This window comes from Tubulanus polymorphus, chromosome 4, assembly GCF_964204645.1.
Source record: "Tubulanus polymorphus chromosome 4, tnTubPoly1.2, whole genome shotgun sequence".
Lineage (NCBI taxonomy): Eukaryota > Metazoa > Nemertea > Palaeonemertea > Tubulaniformes > Tubulanidae > Tubulanus > Tubulanus polymorphus.
This window is the reverse complement of record NC_134028.1, coordinates 2,444,703-2,464,389: the sequence shown is the minus strand read 5'-3', so window position 1 is coordinate 2,464,389 and position 19,687 is coordinate 2,444,703. Positions and strand designations below refer to the sequence as shown.

Sequence of the window (19,687 nt, the reverse complement as noted above, 5' to 3'; positions counted from 1 at the left end):
TTTAGAAAATATGTTTAGCGCCGCTGTATAGAATAAATACTAGTACCGTCAAGTGCTGCCCCTATCACTGACGGTGGAAATGTGAACTAAGCCACCACCTAGCTGGGTCACCACGACTCACACGTTCCCGTGTAAAATGAAACTAGCTCATTTCATATCAGCTCTTTTCACGTGTCTTATTTTAACCCTTAAGTCGAATCTTTACTCACAACCGATTCACTAGGTTCAGATGTTAAATAAATATTTAAATAAACACAGGAAATTTTCTACAAAAAATTATTTCAACTTTATTTCATTTAAGACCAAGATACAAGTACCTTTCTCTTTTTAAGTACATAATGATAATAATAATAATCATATAATGATAATAATAATAAATAATAACAATTCAAATCACTATCTTTTATATTTGAAGAAAATGTTGAAAATTCTGCACAGATGAGGTTGGAGGCCGATGCCAATTTTGGCGAAATATTATAAATACCGGTAGAGCATTTTGTATAACATAACCAAATGTGACTTCTTCATTCATCCAACACTTCGAAAATTCATCTTTGCTTTTTTAGCACAGGAAGAGGTTTTATGAAAACAGTTATGCATTAATTCAACTCCTTCAGTCGACCGAGTTCAAGTTTAAACTGACCTCTATAAAACCAGCACCTGGAGTTAAACTTACAATCAGTGAACTTTTACACACCGATTAGCTTACTTCTCACCTCCAAATATTTCCAGTTGATCCAACGTACTGAACGATATATCCAGTCAGTTAGCAGGATGAAGCCTAGAATGCGTTTTTCAATATAAAAGTTTTAAAAACATTAAAACCGATATTAGTAGATTAGCTAATTCATATGAAAACTAATGTTAGAGATTTTATACGTTCTGTACATATTATAATCTATTCTATTTACAATTTCATTTACAAATATACTACAATTTGACCTATGTATAATATTCATTTATTTCAAAAACATCAATAAAAAACCGATGCTGCTGCTGCTGCTCTTGAATAAGTACGTTAATTTGATATCATGATTCAGACGTTCATCAATGTGTCCTGCATGCGCACTACTACTGCAGTGCATAGAAAATGATAATATAATGATTTCCTATCCGAATCTGTAGTAACTCACTTTCAAAAGAGATCAAAAGACTTGAATAAATGCTAAACATTACTTTTAATTATACAATAACTAACTAACTAATCTAACATTATCTACGAGTCAGCTTCAAAATATTGGGCCATTCGAAGTTATTTACAGTAGATGCTAATCCTAAATTTTGGCTGAATTAGTTTGTGCATTTGACCAGGTCTATTACCAGCTCCCTGATTTGACAAAACTTACTTCATCTTTTATAATAATAATTATTTTTAAAAAGTTTTTCACCACGCACTCGTCTTTGTATCCCTGAGGTGTAGAATAATCAACACTAGAATTTTAAGCGCTCGCGAAGTACTGAAATAGTACGCGACAATCAGTCGGTGCGAAACAGAAATCAGGCACAAATAAATTCTGTGTTCTACGATGACTAAAAAGCAATGATTTTGTATATATAGATATCACAGCTTGAACGAAGTGAAAACAGTTTGATGAAACAGAATTGTCTTTATACATTGATTTATGGATATCAGCGGACACCTGCAGCATTAACTGTTCATATCAGCAACAACTGCAATGAATTCATCTCGTCCTGATGATGTGCTTATATATATCATACACCGAATTCACAATCCAAACACTGAAATTGTCAATTGGACGCGAAGTACTCGTTTTTCGATGATGATGTGTCGATGGACGCAAGAAGATTCCGATACATGAATACCATGTAAATAAAGCCATACTGGACTAGGGATGGCATTCCTCGATAATCTCGACGACAATCCATTGTTTTATAACAAGTTTTTAAAACAAGTTTGCGATGAAGCGAATGCGTAGTTTCGTCAGCTGCCTATAGGAATTACTCGATCCACGTTTAGTTCAGTTATTAAACGATCACCTGACCAATGAACTGATCACCTTGCTGCGACGGTATGGGTTGTTAGCCGGGTGCGGATGAGATGGCACTGGAATGAGAAATCGATACCATTTGTAAACATTACACGCTACACGGAGTTTCAGATATCTGTAAATTTGGTGAAATACTAAGCAGGGTAAGTTGTTTTCTCAATTGAAACATGAAAAGTCTGTAATTTTTTAATATCTATGATTATAAGCATATACCGGTAGATTCATTTAGATAAACGATTCACTTTCTGAATTTTGACAGCAGTATTATGCGTAATAAGGGGGTACTTATATCTAATTAGCATAATCATTTCATACACTACATTAGGGAAAGTATAAATAAAGATTTTTAGAAATCGTTTATATATTGTACATTGATAAATAATATGATAGCAACTACCATAGAAAATAGTTGAACCTCAGCACTAGGTTTTTGTACGAAGTCTAGGTTCACTCTATTGCTCTATAAAATTGAATGTTCTCATATGCTAAATACTGGACTTTGTGACGAATAGAATTTCTAAAAAGGCTGAAATTCACTTTTTGCTGAACATTATAAAATGAAAAACATACTGGAATAAGAGGAATAGGAAACGAACAATATGTGAGAATGTAATGAAGAATAATGTTTGTAAAAGTACATGTGTACATGCTCCTTTAGCAGGGATTTGAACCTGATGGCACGGTACGAAACCCTGCCACACTAGCCTGAATGTGCAACTTAGATGATGTAATTATTAGCCAATCAGAAATCCTGTTTTATCTTAGCCCGGGTTTTTCTGTGAAATTAGCCTCAGTGATTATACAATGAGCAATCTCATTGGTGCCACAAGTTTTGTGGGTGATGCCATCAGGTTCGAAACCCTGCCAGGGAGGATGACATGTATATAATACATAGAGTATCTATAAAGAAGCATGTGATTAGAATCCAGTTCCGCAGGTGTAATTTACACTCAAAACTTTCAGAGTTGATAAGATGATCGAGAATGAACTGGATTTTGATTATGTTTGATGGTTCATTCTAAATCACACCACGTGGAACTGGATCTAGAATTGCAAATGAATACTGGATCTAAACAACAACTATAAATATTATGCAGAATCGATTTCTTACCAAATCTATGATTTACTCTCCCATATTGATACATAGGGAGGTGTTTAGAGTTGCCTGCAAAAAGGTTAATCGAATCCATCATTAACAATTTGGCGCAAAGAAACTTTTTTAACGACTATTCGACAAGTGGCCAGTTGCACAGACATACCGCGTAGATCTAAGCTCAGTCTTAGCATATTTTGGATCTACGACCAATCTAAAAATATCTTAAGACCATAAACTTGTATCACAACCTCGCAACTGGGGCTAAGAAATCGTGATTTCTTCCCTCGAAATAGTGTATTTCAGAAATAGACTCTATAAAAACATTTTCGTTTCTAGCTTAAATTCAAGGTCAAGTGCAGCAATCAACGCAGAGCATGTGACTCAAATAGCATATATGTAGAGAAAGAATAGAAAGTGCTGCCGGAACTTTAGAACAACCAGTTCCACGAATAGTATAATTACATGCAGAAACGATAATGACGATAATAATCGAGTGCACACGAGGCTATAATTTTACCAATGTCATAGATTGGAAGATCCAGATCGTTGCCTATAAGCTGTAACAACAGGGGAAGCAGTCTTCATTTTAGGAGGAGGGAAGCTTTGGCCTGTATTCGTAACAAAATAGAAACGCAACAACAACTGATTTAATACAGAACACAACTTGAAACGTCAACGACGACGAATTCGCTAGTTAACTACCCGAACAGAACATCGCTACTACTTACAACATAAATGCAGTCCGTCACCTTAATAGAATTCTGAATCTGATCGTTATAGGCACAAAATTACTGGCTAATCTTATACATCGTCATCGAAAGCCGAAATTGGACGGAATTTTCGAAATTAAATCGACTTATTTGTATCAGAAATTCTCGGTTGGATCATCAAGCGGATGAATTCGAATCGAAAAAATTTGGTAATTCAGTGAAATGAGTAAAATGCCATTACGAAGCGGACAATCTTTGCGTTCACTGTGTTTAAGAAGCCGAAGCACAAATTTCGCGGAAACTCAAGGAAACTCACCCCAATGCGAATGCGCATCCTGGAAATCTTCATCATCCTCTTCATCCAGCTGATAATCCGCCGGATTTGGAATGCTGTTACCCGTTACATCTACAAGAAAATAAAAACATTCATCATACACTTCTAAATACCTAGTAGGTTTATGTGTACAAAATCAATACTTACTGAGACCTGCTCTGAGAGTTGTAATACCCAGTGGCGTTGATGAGCGACGAGCTGGATTGGTAAATGGAGTGTCAGACTACAAAAAGAAAAGATCAACAATCTTACATCAACCGTAATCATGTGATCTGCTTTTTAAAGAAAGCTACTTTCGACTAAATCATTAAAATCTAGATCTATCGTTCGTTTCAAGTCCTTTCGTATCAAACTCATTTTCACTAACCAACACGAACTTCAGATACGTAAAACAAGGGTAAAACTACATTAGCTCGGGATACCATTGATACGAGTATTTATACATATAAGGATACAACAGACCTAAACGCAACAACGATTTAAGGGAAGTAAGTTTTCAGTAAGATCATTGTTCTTTTAGCTGCATGCAACGTAGCTTGAATTCAGGGTTGAATATTTGATTGCTAACAGGCTGTTTAACAAACATCAGGAATGGGATCATAGAAAATACACTCCATTAGTCAGACAGCTACAGGCAAATCACCTCACATTTTCTTTAAATGCCACCCGGAGTGAGTCTAAGAATGCATCTTATCTTTGCGCGTTTATTTGATCGCTAAAAGAAAAGCTCTACAATGAATGATATTAATATGAAGGAGGTGGTGAGGGATGTTGAAACCGTAATGGAACTCCTGGTCGCCGAGAAGCACCTCTGATGTCTCTCCACACCCTGTCTGATACAACAGGATAGCCATCAGCTTCACGTCAAATGAATATCAGTAACGACCGATACTTGGCAAAATATATCGAACTTACTCTAAATGTATGAGTTGTGCTGGGTCTGTTGAGATTTTCTGCTGGCATAGCGTAACGTTCGCGATCGCGTACAGGAACTCTGTTCTCTAGTTTATCCGCTATTGCACTACTGGCTCGATTAAACTGATTTCTCCTCTAAAACGATAAACAAATTCAAACAAGTTTTTAACAATTGCCTGCGAAAGCCTATGTAACTAATATGTAACTAACTGTCCAATAAAAAATATCAGGATCCAGTTCCACAGTTATGGGTTAGAGTTAACTCTTAGTTAAAATCAGTTCATTGTCGATGAGTTAAATCTTGAGTCAAATCTTAACTCAGAACTGTGGAACTGGGTCCAGGTGAACAGATTTTGTTGTTAAATCTTCATTATGTGGGTTCTATATAGACATGCATGAGAAGGCCACGAGTTTGACACGATAAGTTGAATCTATACAAGTGAGATCGATCAAATTAAAACTCCGGGCATTTATGGAGGCAGACGTCATTTCCAGAATGGTCTTGCGAACTTACAATGCCTCGTTGCGATGGAGGAGGATGCTCCGGACTTTCTAACCCGATCGGTGGTAGAGCTCCGTTACGAAACATCGTATACGGTGACGATGATAGATGATCCGCTTGACTAGAACTGCGATCATTAACGGTTTGTAATCGATGACCTCGAATCACCACCTCTCCTCTCATCTCTCGTCGATCTTCCTCCTGAAATTAATCAATCAATCAAAGCGTCAAAACAGGTGCGTACGTCTGAATGTGGTCGGAAACCCGACGAATTGTGAATCACTGAATTGTTGAAGTCACTGAGAATGAGAAGGCTTCGTGAAACCAGTCTCAACTTATGTTTTCTTTCATGAAATCTAGCCTACAACATAGTGTTTAATACCAGGGCAAACTCAGGTTTAAATCTTAAAACAGTCTCAAACATTCAAAGTGATTAGATGAGCCAAAATCTGAGTTACAATACCAGGTAGGCCAAAAATCAAACCATGAAACCTCTCACAATTTTTACTTCATATTGTGATTTTTCTGGCAGTTACTTGTCTTTTGAAACCAATAAATGGATGGATTTTTGGAAATGAGGGGCAAGTTTCAAACTTTCTAATTCATTGAAATAAATGGCTTAAGTGATACTTACAACACTGGGTGTTTTAGCTCTATCTAATGGTGCCAGACGGCCACGTGGAGCCCCTTTAATGCGCGCCGACGTGAGATGAGTGTGCAATGTATCCGATGATCGGGCACCAGGAGGACGACCGATAAACTTGAGACTTGATCCAGGACGAGGAATTATGTCTTTTTCAGATACATCACTGGAAAAAAATTCAAAACATTGAAATCAGGAATAAATAAGATAACGAAAAATAGAACACTTCCCACAGTTAATGGCTATATGCTAAATATGGAACCGGTATTCAGTATCAGTATCAGCATATAAGTGAGTGACCGCTCTGCGATCTTGCACTGGTTAGCTGTACATAGTCCGTTATCTGTCTTAAATTAAAAAGTTATCCGTATTAAAAATTACTTACGGAATGTTTGAATTTTCCCTTCTCAACAACATCTTAGTTGAAATAGTTAAAACACTTGCTAATGAGCCGTCCATGTTTGACTGAGCCGTTGACCACCGAGACTAAAATAAAACACGAACAACATATTTCAAACTTCAGATAAACGGGCATGTGATACTCATGTAAATATTTCAATGAATCTTGGTGCAGTCGTGTTTTGAAAAATCGAACAACGCACAGCAAACAATTGATCAAATCGAATGAAGCAATAGGTATATATTTTCTGCAATAAATGAAAAAGTGCGATCGGCATGCATCGATTTCTTTCTTGAAATGATGATAAAATCATTAAAGACATTTCTGAAAATAAAATCATTTTTCATGATGAAATAAGAGTTGACTGTATATATATATAGAATTAGTGAAATAAACATTGTGGTAAATAGTCAGTCAGTCTAAACGGTGAGGGTGATTTTTTGAACACTATACTGGGAGATCCTGGGATATAGGGTTGCCGAATAGATCTTTAAGGTCGGCCAGTGTACAAGTATTAGCGGTGTATAGACGCTGAAATAATAACAATGAAAGCTTCATGCAGAACCAGCGCAGTTGATAGCGACGTACGTAAGCTATATACGGAAGCGATAGTTAGGAGCGTTAGAGACATTGATTATTCTAAAAACAGCAAGAATTTCACATTGATAAGGGTTTAATAACAAACATTGATTAATAATGATGATATACAGTAAGTTAGAAGTAAGCAAGAGATATATTTCATTCTAAAGCGGCTAGATTTACAAATCAATAATAGTTTAACAACAAACTTAATCGACAAATATGAGTTAGATATGGATTTCATGAACGAAGAGTTTATAGAAGATTTTTACCTTCTCTTGAAATCGAGGATACGTTAATTCTCTTTGAGGCAGATCAATAGGTAACCTCGATGACGGAGAAATGGCAATTGGAAGATCAGGAATTTCGGGTAAATCGCCAGAACCTTTGGCACTCTCTGAAATAACGAATTCGAACGATAATGAAAATATGAATTCAGTAAATGCGAGTCATACCTAGAAAGAATGAACTGAAACTCACTTTTTATTACGTCACTCGTGACCATTCTGATCATAACTCGCATCCATGAAACAATCTACAAAAATAAATAATACAAATTTAAGAAATATTATTTTTGACAGAACTAGTTCCACAATCACGAGTTAAAACCTTGACTTAACTGTAGTCAGATTTTAACCTTTTAAGCAGCCAAACATTATTTCAAACGTCAGATTCTCATAATCAGATGGAATACGTGTATATTTTACGTAGGTTTATACGTACTTCTGACCAGGCGAAATCAAACGTAGTGTTAGATACACTATCTCTGAGACAGGCATTAGGTGTAAGCGGTGGGTATCCTTTACGAAGATAACGTCCTCCTCGCCTTCCTCTTCCACCTCCTCCTTCATCTCTGAATTCATAGGAAAGAATAGAGTTTTTCATAGTAGCAGAACCCACTGAACTACAGGTTCTGATGACATCACGCGTTCAACTCACATTAACCACTTTACTACTCTTCGTTTAAGATTTTACAAATTATTTAGATATCTTAATACGTACATGTAATCAACTGCTATCACATCTTCATAAAGTCCATCTTGGGCAAAGATTTCCTCTTCTAAATATGAGACATTAGCACCAGGTGGAGGCAATTTGGCATCTACATGCTGCCCATTTATACACAATCTGCAATATCATCGCAATACACAAGTACAGATAGTAGAGAAAACATCCAGCATTTAAAAAGAAATATTCGAAAAACTTCTTCAAAGCGAACTTACATCTGGGGTTCATGAGAAACGAGATCGTTGTCGAATATTTCGACCAACATGTTCCCCGTCGAGTCGTCCATAGGTATCAGTTGAAAACCGTCGTCTTGAGGAGGTACGACTTGTTTTCCGAGAATCCTGAATAAAGGGGGATAGAGGAGAAATTGAGAAAAAACCAAAAGAACAAGAAGTACAGCGTTCGGTACCATTAGATACGCATGTCATGAATATATTAAATGAAAAAGCTTGAATTAATGGGAAGAACGATAAAATCACAAAATCAGTACCAATTTCCATTTCCATGCAATAAACGTTGCATTTTATTGATTTCATTAATTGGATATATCACTAACATATCGTTATTTTATTGCTACTAACATTTTCTAATTTCCGCGAGCGATTTAACACAAACGGCGCGTTACTAATTGATTTTCGCTATTTTTTTACCTGAGGTGTACAAACTGCGACGACCATTCTTTACATTCTTTCGCCAGGTTCGATAAATGCTCGGGTTCTTTGTTCGATTCGAACAGCATCGAATCGATTTCATTGAACACGTGTCGTACGTTGACCGTCGCTTGTCTATCGAATTCCTGTCATTGATACAAACAAAAACCTGCTTGAAAAACATTTCATCATCGAGAGACTCTCAAAAACAGGATTCAGGTCAACTTGCGACTCAAACGGTTCTACATTCATCAGAAATGGCAAAACTTTGTTAGTCGACTTTTTGGCAAACTGAAACCGAATGTCAGTTAGTCAGAACAGGGACACTTCCCTGTTCAGAAGTATAATCCCGAAATAGCGAACCATGCAACTGAGCACAGTTGCAGGACTAAGTTCCAAGATGGCCGATAATGAAATGCATAAGACCGAACTATAGCGCGTTCGGTTATTAGCTGCGACAACCAGTCAACCAATTACCAAATCCAAAGTTTGTCTTGGTTGCGTCGTATTGCCGCATAAGTTGCACATTGACCTAAATCGGTAATTACAAGCAGTATACACCTTCAAACCATTATTGCCAGTGCAATTAATTACATTCCATACAAAAATCATATTTCAAAATCTGCAAATACTTCAATCAAAAACAATCAATCAATCAAGTTATCACAGCAAAACAAAATGCAAACATATATATAAACTTGAAATTAATGCACTGCAACTATCTATCTATAGATATATAAACCAATCAGTAACAATCAGAGAACTTGACGAGCTTCCACGAAGCCACAAATCAAAATTCTTCGATTGTAACAGATTCTGATGTTTATATAATGATTTGATAAGGCGTATACTTACATCTCCCCAACTTACGTCATCCCAAGAACAGCTGGAATCGATGCTACTACGCTCAGTAGTGTTACCCGTCGCCCAGCCTCCGTTATTGATCTGAACGGCCGACCGGAAACTGTGAGTCTCCGCCGTCGGTGAAGATCGACCGCTGACCGTCGGCGTCGTATCATGACTGAAAATAAGACAACCATTTACAAACTATAAATCAATGCTGCGTAAACTGTTGATATGTTGAAAAAATCGACCTCTTAAAGATTAAATTTGGGCCGGGTGATGACAATTCCAGACAAAATGAACTGACGAAATAAATAACTTCAAATAAGTTGTTTTTTTTTTAAAGATGAATACAAGTAGGTAGTCTGAATCACTCCAAGAAATTCTTAGTGTCAAATTAAAAAAGCTAAAAAGATCAATTCAAGTTGATTTTACTACGTTAGAGAAGACCTTTCGACAATTTCATTAACAATTCCTCATTGAGGAATTTCCGTAGCTGTCTTTAGTGCACCGTCATACCCGAGCAAATAAAGCTTATATTACAGAACTGTTTAATAATGAATGACTTCAGGTTTAGCAAACAGTATAACCACAAACATGACATCGAGTACACGCTAGTGACGAGTAGAGGGCACATTACCGGTCACTAACTTTAAACACAATTCCAATCAAATATCGTTTACATACCTGACACTAGCAGCTAACGCTTCCTCGATGCTGGCTAGGTAATCGGGTATAACATCTTCATCAGCGCGTTCCGGTAACGGGTGAGATAAAGCATCAACTTGTCCAGTTCTACTAATTCCACGTCTAATAAAACAAAAATAAAAATAAACTATCAGGAGCGGGACATATGAATATAGGCTACAAGTGTTTCGCAAACCGACTTCAAAGAAAGGAACATATTAACAAGTTACTGAAACATATCAATCCATGAAAAAAGGTCTGAATGAATATTCAATTTCTTAAACTTCAGTCTTTCAATTCAAGTGTGGGAATAATCATTGATTTCATCAAATCACTGGCTTCACTTTTCACGAGTACATTTTTCAAAGTAAATGATATGACATATTTCTAGCTAAAACTAGACTGCAGCGCTCGAGCTTTACTCATCAAAAAAGATATTCTCTTTTTTTTAAATTTTTCCAATTACCACGAATAAATACATCCATAAACCGGCGGTATTATGTTATACGGCCAATTCGATTTTTCTCGCACACTTGCGGTTTATACGGCAAACGAGTGACATTTATGAGGATATGATGTGTGTTTGAAATAATAACAGAATAAGTTTCCATAGTGACAAACGTACATGGACAAAGTTGAGGACGTCCTCATTATACTATACTAATACAGCAACTCTCTCCAAGAGCAATCTCCACGTTACGAAATATAGACATTTCACTACTTCCCATGATGCAGTACGAGAGGAAAAGTCTCGAAAACTGACGTTTACTTTTAAGCTGAAAATCAAACCCGTCGCCAAAACGACGCGTATTATAAGCTGAAATTTCACAGATATAAAACATGATCGGTAGATAAAACGTGGCGGATATGAATAAATTATTGAATATAATTTTGAAGGACTTTTCTCGCTCTGACAAACGAGGTATGTCAATATGCCAATTAAGCAAAGTTGTTCTTCATTTACTGCGATACTGAAGTAGACTCTCGTAATATCGAATAGAACAAAACCTAAACTCCCCTATATCATTACCATTACCCGGTGCAAGAACACTACATACAGTGCCAATATATCAAAACACACTGTAGACTGAATTTAGGGTTTTCTTAGTATAGGGAAAGAGAAAGGGCAAGACTAACTTTGGTCAGGTCCGTGCCAAACTTTAACACCTGACAAATGATTGCAACTGGTTCCGCAAGTGACTCATTTCGCTTTGTTTAAGCATTATTTAGTATCGAGTGAGTGGTTTACGTGTGAGCGCGCTCTCTAATTAGGCAAGGGCTTAACTTGGCCCGGGCCAAATTGTCTGCGATCACGGCTATCGATATCAGGGCGCGCGACCCAGGACAGATGGATAAATCAGGCTATGAATTTTAAAATCCACCTGTCGTCATAGACAGTCTATATTTCGGTTGTTTTAGACGTTAATAGTTCGAGATTAATCACGAAATCATAAATGATCACGAAATAGATTAATTTGTCATGATCTTCAATCATCGAACAAAATCGAAATGACTCGAAGACCGGCCGATGAGATGACGAAAAAATCAATAAAAAATAATTTCCGTAGCTTAGTCGAAACTATGCTAATGGAAATAGACGGACAGAAATTATTCGTATATTTCGTAGATTTATCTCGATTAGAAAAATACTGATTGTGAAAAAATCAGAATGGATTCAGACTGAAATCAATCGAACAGTTCAGACTTACCCTTTAACTATTAAAACTTCCTCTAAAGGTCGACTAAACACTCCACTCGATAAAGGAATAGTCATATCTTAATTCAACGACGTTTTACTGAATTTTGTACCCTCGAATTTCGCTTAAATCTATGTATATTATTTCAATCCGACATCAGAGCATTAACATCAGCGTTATCATCAACTAAATAACTGCTTAAATTTACCAACTATCAAATTCTGCGAATTGTCATATCGAAATAACTGTTAATCAACTTAGAGACGGCGGGAGACTCCGAAGTTCCTCTCTTCGAAATACAATATGAAAAGTTATTACGAAATTCCCACAATTTTTCACGTTCGTCTAAATCCGTTTATATCTCTCTCAATTTCGAGTGAATATTTCTTCGAGCGTAAAAATTCCTGCTCGAAATATCTCGAGAAAAAAAGATTTCCCAATCGCGAAGAATAAAGATCACGTATTTTCGGGTCTATGAAACGTGCGATTTAAACATTATCCAAAAGTCAGTTAGTCGACATCTTCGCAGATTTAAATTCCTGATGGGAACAACAAAAACAAAGCGACATTCATCCGGCTGCTGTATACATCAATCTACCTGTTGATTTCATACGCGACCTGCATTTAATACGACGATCAATAGAATACTAACTGAATCTATGACCGAGCATCAAAACGTTTTTATCCGCATCACTGATCCATCAAACTCTCGACAACGGCGTTTTAAGTTCCGAGGCACTTTGATTGCGTCGATGTTGTTTGAGAAGCTATCGAAAACGCGTGTATCATACCTCCATCGTATTAGTCTCCATTGTTCAACATTTTTATGCCAACTTCACGAAGAACCAGCGCAATATTTCCAGTTACTGTAATAAGTGGTTGCGCGATGAATATCAGCGGCTGAAATGATGTTTCGTCGGTAGCTCCTTGCAGCGCGGAATTCACAGCTTTGTTTCAGCTGTCATTGGCTTTGATCCTGTTTCACTATTGAAGACGTATTGTCGCAAGTTGAAAATTGAATTGAAACCAGTCTTTAGGCTGTAATTACGCTTTACAGACTTGACAACCGTAGCAGGACATCAAAGAATTCAAAAGTCAGAAGAATGAATCTCACACCGCGCGTTACTAAAAACCGGATAGTGACTTTCACCGATAGCTAAAGACTGATTCAAAAGGAAGATGAGTTTCATAACTTTTCAGAGAAATTCTCCATTCTGGACCCATGCAGAGAGGTCGTTATCACCTTATAAAGATTCTCTCTTGCCTCCGTGCATTAGTTCACGGTAGGAGATCTATATCACCTCGAAGGGGGTCTGTCTCTCTTCATACTTAGATATGACTAATATCATCATAACAAATACTAGCCTACCACACCCTCATTATCACTAAACGCCAATGATCTCCACATTTCAGAGAGGCTGCATTCATTTTTGCGGACGCCAAATGCTAGCCTAAGTTTTCAAAACATTGAAAGATAAGCTTCACTTTGTCGTAACCTCTCACATTAGAACATCGACATTCATATCAACTCAGGGCAGCAGATTTTTTAACAGAGTTGATGATTTTTAGATGGGTGGATGCAACATTGACAGGGGTATAGCAACAACCTCAGCGGAGATGTGTTGACTAGGCCGAATGATTTCTGGTGAAAACAACCATCAGGCCTACCCGAGATAGGGTACAGATTACAGCTTTTTATACAACCACCGCCCCCCCCCCCATTATTTCTATCTCAACAAGAAATTCTGATAGCGCTCAATTATTGACACCGCATAATTTAAAATCGTCGAAATTTCACAGTTCGATTGTTAGCGATGTAATAATAACCCGTCATAATTCAGAAACAGATTGCTTGCATAGCCGACATTTCAAACCTGAAGGTTATCGCGCAATTCCACCTGGACCGTTCCGGTATAATGTTTAAGATTGTTACCATGGCAACGAGTTAATAGTAATCAATGAGAAAAAACGTCGAGGCTATTTCGTGGTATTTGCCGAGCGATCATATACAGCGATGTCACGCTCAGTCACCAACAGTGAGATTCAAGACTGTTTGTCTAAGACTCCGCGAAAACAATGTCGTTTTCAAATATCAATAACTACGCTGTACGCAGTAGAATAAAACAGCCAGACGCACGCACGCACGGAGGCAGGGCTTAACAAACACTCTTCACGTTTCCATCCGACAAACGATTCTTTAATTCAATCGAAGACAAAAATTCACAAAAACGATGTAAAATTGATATAGGTTTTTGAAGCTTCGACTCAAAGTGAACCATTTAAAAAAATTACATTATTTCATTTTTCAAAATTATTTCTTGAGAAATATTACAAATGCATTTTCAGAATGGGTCTCATGACATGAGTTGAAACATCGAAATTATTTATTAGTTTTGCTTTATAATTGTGTTTTTTTTTGTACGGATATTCTTGTTACAGTAACCAGTGAATAACCTTTTTGAAATTGAGAGATTTGTTCTTTAAAAAGAAAATGTCATCGAATTCCTTTAAAATTCAAGAGGTTTCATTTCACTCAAAACCTCATTTTCCAAAACATTCTAGGCCGACTGGATCTTCACAAGGCTGAATAGAATTTCAGAAAGTGATGCGTATTTTTGAAAGGTGTCAACATCCAAATAACGTGGTAGAAACCGTCTACGAATACGCCATCTATATCATTTCAAACTAATCAAACCATGCATTTATCAATTGCAAAGCTTTTCAAATATTCCTTCCTAATCTACAATCTGTTCTTAAGATTATTTAAAGTGGATTCAGATCATTCTGAGCAGACTAAGACTCATGGGCCGACAGCCTGTTTTAAGAGGGCTCAAAAAGTATTACATGAAATAAAAATAGATGACTATAATTTGGTACAGTATGAACCCGGGCCTAGACCAGCTGCACATTACACTTCACCAATGATGCATAAAAATATGCACACTAAATCAGATGATCAGTTTGCTCCACTTCTGTTTACTGAAACATTATTTATGACAGATTCAGGACGGAATCTTCTATTGCAACTTCGAGGGAATTTTTTGAGCCAAGTCTTGTGCAGCAGACTGCTGCTCCATTAGCCTGCAAGTAGTGGAAAACTGCTCTAAAAGGATTGCTGTTTTTTTGAAAGGGCATCGGAAATAGCAACACGCCAACGGGGCGTGCGCTCCCATCATAAATACGCCCCTGGTAGGGTTTCTGAGTAAGTCTCAAGATGCAAAGGATGGAGATATCATATCGGGTGGGGGTCGTTCATTTATTACGTACGCATTAGGGGAGGGGGAGGGGTCAGTGCAATTGCGTGCTGTGTAATGCTTAAATGAAAAAATGGCCGATTTTGCGTACAGAGGGGGGGTTGAAAATTCAAACTTTATGTGTACGTAATAAATGAATGATACCGTGTCATTCAAATTAGGCCTTGGTTGGGACTGGGTCGGGAGGAGCTGAAATTTGAAAAAATACTTACACTTCCAGTGGAATTGTCCTCCTAGTATACATCCCAGTCATGATGTGATGATTGCGACATCTACGCAATTGTCCACATGCTTCGACAATGATATGGAAAGTGTCATTATATTAACTCAACACAACATTTGACTCTAGATGGCGAATTATTTTTTTGATTTTAAGGAATTTTGCGAAACCAGGAAGTTGATCGAAGCGAGAAAGCTTCCCTGACGACGCCGATTCGACGCTGTTTACGGCACGATTCACACGATTTAACGCCTTCTTAACTCATTCGATCGAATCTTCCCGATGTATTCTACCATTTCGGTGCCAATTTCTATCCGTTTGACACTCGGGAACATCACAATCGACGACGATTTATCGAAATCACTCGCGTTTCACTCCTCGCAAACAAACAACAAACAAAATGGCGGCCGGTGATGTGACGTCATCGGTATGCTGAGATAGAATGTGATGACGTCATATTCCGCGAAATATGAAAAACACGTGGGGTCAGAACTGTCAAATTTAAAGTTTTGGACTCCAACCGGTTTCAATCAGTCAACTATGGTCAAAATTCAAACTGGAAACTATGTAACTGCAGGTCCTGAGTTAGTCCCTAGAATGCCAATTTGGGTGGCTCCAACTGCATGGATTGAAGCTTTGTTCACACAACCCTGAAACTTGAAAGTAGAATAAAATCGAATGGTAGAGTATGAGATGAAACAAATCCTCTGTGATGTGGATCCTCTCTGTTTGTTATTGATAGTTGTATGGGTGTGCGCATGTAGGCCTACAGACCACTTGGCCAAAAATTTGCCCCGATTTATGACCAAGCTTGAATAACCAGCGGGGTGAATGGTGGCAAGTGTAGAAATGTATATTGTGAATACTACGTATTTTCGTGGACACTAAAACGAATTTTGAGTCAATGGTATTCTTGACATGACACTTGCTCCTTTGTTGAGCATTTTTCACCAGTTGCTCAAAATGCAATATTTTGCTCCTGGGTGAGAGGTTCTAAGCAGGTCTATCAGTGAATTGGATGGTACTGTAGGGCTTAGCGAAAATAGCTTATATTTCATGTCCTTGACAGAAGGTACACATTGCAGCGTCAAGAAATGTGAATCAATAGAATAAAACCATAGCTTTTTTATTGAGTTTTTATTTTGAAAATAAATATTCATTTTACACCGAAACCATCTTCCACAAATACTTTGGGTCATTATACTCTAAAAATATATCTATGTTTTTAGGCTCCACCACATGATAAAAATTGTGTATTTGATGGCTTTGCATACATTAGGTGACCAGGCCACCAGCAAGCAGTAAACATATATATATATTTCCACAACAAACAGTATATACAAGAGGGGGAACCCCTTTCAACATGCTGACAACTGCTGACACATAATCACTCTTATATTAAACAGTCCATTGTTAATGAAATACAGACAATCCCTAGATTTTTAAAGTTATAGGTGGCCGGATCACAGGTAATACAATGATGTTAACATGATATTAGATAACATGCTTTTATAACAACAGAATAACCAACTGCATCTAACATCAAGCACACAATACCAGGTGCTTCAGTTGTTATTTACAATGTATGAGATGTTACATTATTAATCCGCAGCCTGGAACCCCTTTATATTTACTTGTTTGTTTCTAATGATGAACGTTTTGGAATGGGGAGACTGTCTTGTAGTCCATTTGTTTGTTCATTTTCCATTAGAAAAAAATAACTGATGTCCTGAAAAGTGAAACCCTCAAAGCTAAAAGTGATGAGTGGTTGTGGGGGTGGATGCAAACTCCAGATTAAAACCAGCATAGACAGGAGTGAGCTGAACTAGAATTGACAGTCTCACCTCAAGTCATTTTGCGTACCAGACACCGCAAACATATATACATATACTATAAACCAAAATACAGAAAATAAATATTGATATAATATGAGATGAGCTGTTGATTTTTTTTTTGTCAATACAAACCTCTTGGACCCCGAATAGATATATTCATATGAAAAAATTCATGAGATTCCGCACTCATGAAGTGTTAATACATCATGTATTCGTATTTATAATTTATCAAAGCTCATTCATTAATCCTAAGAATAGTTCTTCCATGGCCAGGTATAGAAAGAAGTCAATAAGGAGATTTGAAAAATGTTATCACCAAAGACAATGAAATACCTTGGATGTATTTCATCATTTTATCATTTCCACCGAGTAAGGCATAGCATTTTTAGATCAGTGCACCCAATAATGATGATTAAAATTGACAATTGATCAATTTCTTTTAGATTAAAGCATTTATGTCCTCTGTGACGCCATATACCCGAGAAAAATTACCAGTTTCCAACATCATTATAACCGTTTTCATAACAATATGTATATACTACGTACCAGTAATATTATAAACATTAGATAAACTATATTTTGATATTTCTCAGAAATGTCTGAAGAAAAGGTACGTAGGCATTAGTGTATCAGAAATAAATGCTGTTTACCTGTCCAAATATAGGTTACATACCTTTTTTCTTTATCTTAAAACTATGTATAAACCATCAACTAACCGATGAGTAAATGTAACCAACAAGAAAAACTACATGCAGTATATATGTCAAAAAATACTACTATGTTCTATCTGAAGCACCTTTCATGTCAACATTCTCGAAACTATTTTTTGAAAAACGACTTGCGCTCAAAAGATTATGATATCATGGTAGGCTCGTCGATGAGAACTGTATTATTCAAGGTGGTGGCGCCATCTAGTGACTACATATAAAAACTATTGCTCGCCGCAACAGATTTTCTTAGTTATTCTTCCAATTACAGTTAACATATTGATTTTCTCAGGAGAAACCAAGACCCCCAGAAATGCGGTTGTAAACTTCTCCTAAGAAATCCCCACGAACATATACCAGGGGTCAAACAGCAGAACGAATCACAGTAGGTGTCTATCAGTTCAACCCAGCCACCTCACATATATAATGCAAGAAATACATCAAACTTCATTTCTCTGTACGGGTATATCATTCACAATGTTATGTTTTATCTATGAAAGGAGATTGAACCGGAAATGAAGCGCCGTCAAACAGTAGCTACTTAATATCACAGGTTTTAGTCAGGTTGCCCACAAATATACATCAACCACTAATGGCCCACTAATACAAGCACAAATTAAAACAGATTCCTCTACTTGTGAGTGATATTGGGGAAATTGGTACCAGTTAAAATTATCAAAGCTAGGAAAATATGTACTGATTAGTGTCTCAGCCGAGAGGACATCACTAATAAATTCATGAATACATTCATGAATAAGCATCAAACTGATTTACAAATGTGTATGATAAATATGGGATTAACCCGCGAGGAATCGTCAATAAAAGTCACTAATTACCCCATAAATAACTTCACAATTGACAAACAGCTGTGAGCACAAAAGCTCTTCTCGTTTTAAAAGCAATTCACGCTTAAACTATTCATTAATTCCTAGCTTACATAAATATTGTGTATCAAGTCAATAAAATCCTTTTGATTTCTAGTAATAATACTGATATAGCTTCTAATTTTCATGAATTATATTTCAGTTGAATGAACATTTCGGTGCAGCGTTTTCAGCGGGATGGACTTTTTGCGTGTGGTTTTTATCCGAAAAATTCAGGTAGTTTCAATACGAAATTCGTCAACATGCCGGCATTCTTGGCGAATGTTACTTCTTCTGACTCGCCGATAAGACCATTTCCGCGAATATACGGCATGCAGCCTGCCGGTAGATTTTCGCCGGTCATCAACAATGTCATGCAGGATTCGCCGAAAAATTCTCGCAAGTCGGTGTTCATGGCGTACTCGAAGAAACGTCGCAACGGTACGAGATGTTCTTCTTGTCCGGTCCACTTGGTTAAAAAGTCTTCTAGAATATGATGCTCTCGGTCCGGTGTTGGCAGTGTTTGTTTTTTAGCACGATTTTTCATATCTTCTTCTGTAAAGCAAAAAGTTCATGGTATGTTAAATCAGTAAATAGATAAAAATCAAACTACATTTCTATATAATAACAGCCTCTCAACTGTTAACTATCATCTGTCAAAATATCCAACGGTGAACACTCAATTTCCGGATATATTGATGGAAAAATTGACGCCACTTTTGAAATTCAGGGCAA

General features: G+C 37.0%; 2 protein-coding genes across 5 annotated transcripts in view; both read right to left on the bottom strand.

Moving 5' to 3' along the window:
- Positions 1-426: 426 nt before the first annotated feature.
- LOC141903839 (protein FAM149A-like) lies at positions 427-15,928 on the bottom strand. Of its 2 annotated transcripts, XM_074792176.1 has the most exons (17): positions 15,540-15,928; positions 10,377-10,499; positions 9,717-9,867; positions 8,847-8,992; positions 8,412-8,537; positions 8,191-8,316; positions 7,912-8,041; positions 7,669-7,723; positions 7,461-7,585; positions 6,595-6,695; positions 6,201-6,375; positions 5,579-5,767; positions 5,065-5,199; positions 4,297-4,372; positions 4,132-4,221; positions 3,121-3,174; positions 427-2,065 (listed from the first exon to the last, which is right to left on the bottom strand). In XM_074792176.1, exons 1-17 carry the CDS (start codon positions 15,578-15,580, stop codon positions 1,995-1,997), a joined length of 1,914 nt encoding a protein of 637 aa, XP_074648277.1. In that variant the 5' UTR covers positions 15,581-15,928; the 3' UTR covers positions 427-1,994. The 2 variants fall into 2 exon arrangements, with proteins under 2 accessions (XP_074648277.1, XP_074648278.1); XM_074792177.1 differs by lacking the exon at positions 3,121-3,174.
- A 755-nt stretch (positions 15,929-16,683) lies between these two features.
- The window catches only part of LOC141903135 (FAD-dependent oxidoreductase domain-containing protein 2-like), a 46,549-nt gene continuing 43,545 nt past the window's right edge, over positions 16,684-19,687 (bottom strand). For all 3 annotated transcript variants that reach the window (XM_074791111.1, XM_074791110.1, XM_074791109.1), the window contains exon 10: positions 16,684-19,507. In XM_074791111.1, coding sequence (XP_074647212.1) covers positions 19,173-19,507 — 335 coding nt within the window. In that variant the 3' untranslated portion in view covers positions 16,684-19,172. The remainder of the gene's footprint in view (positions 19,508-19,687) is intronic.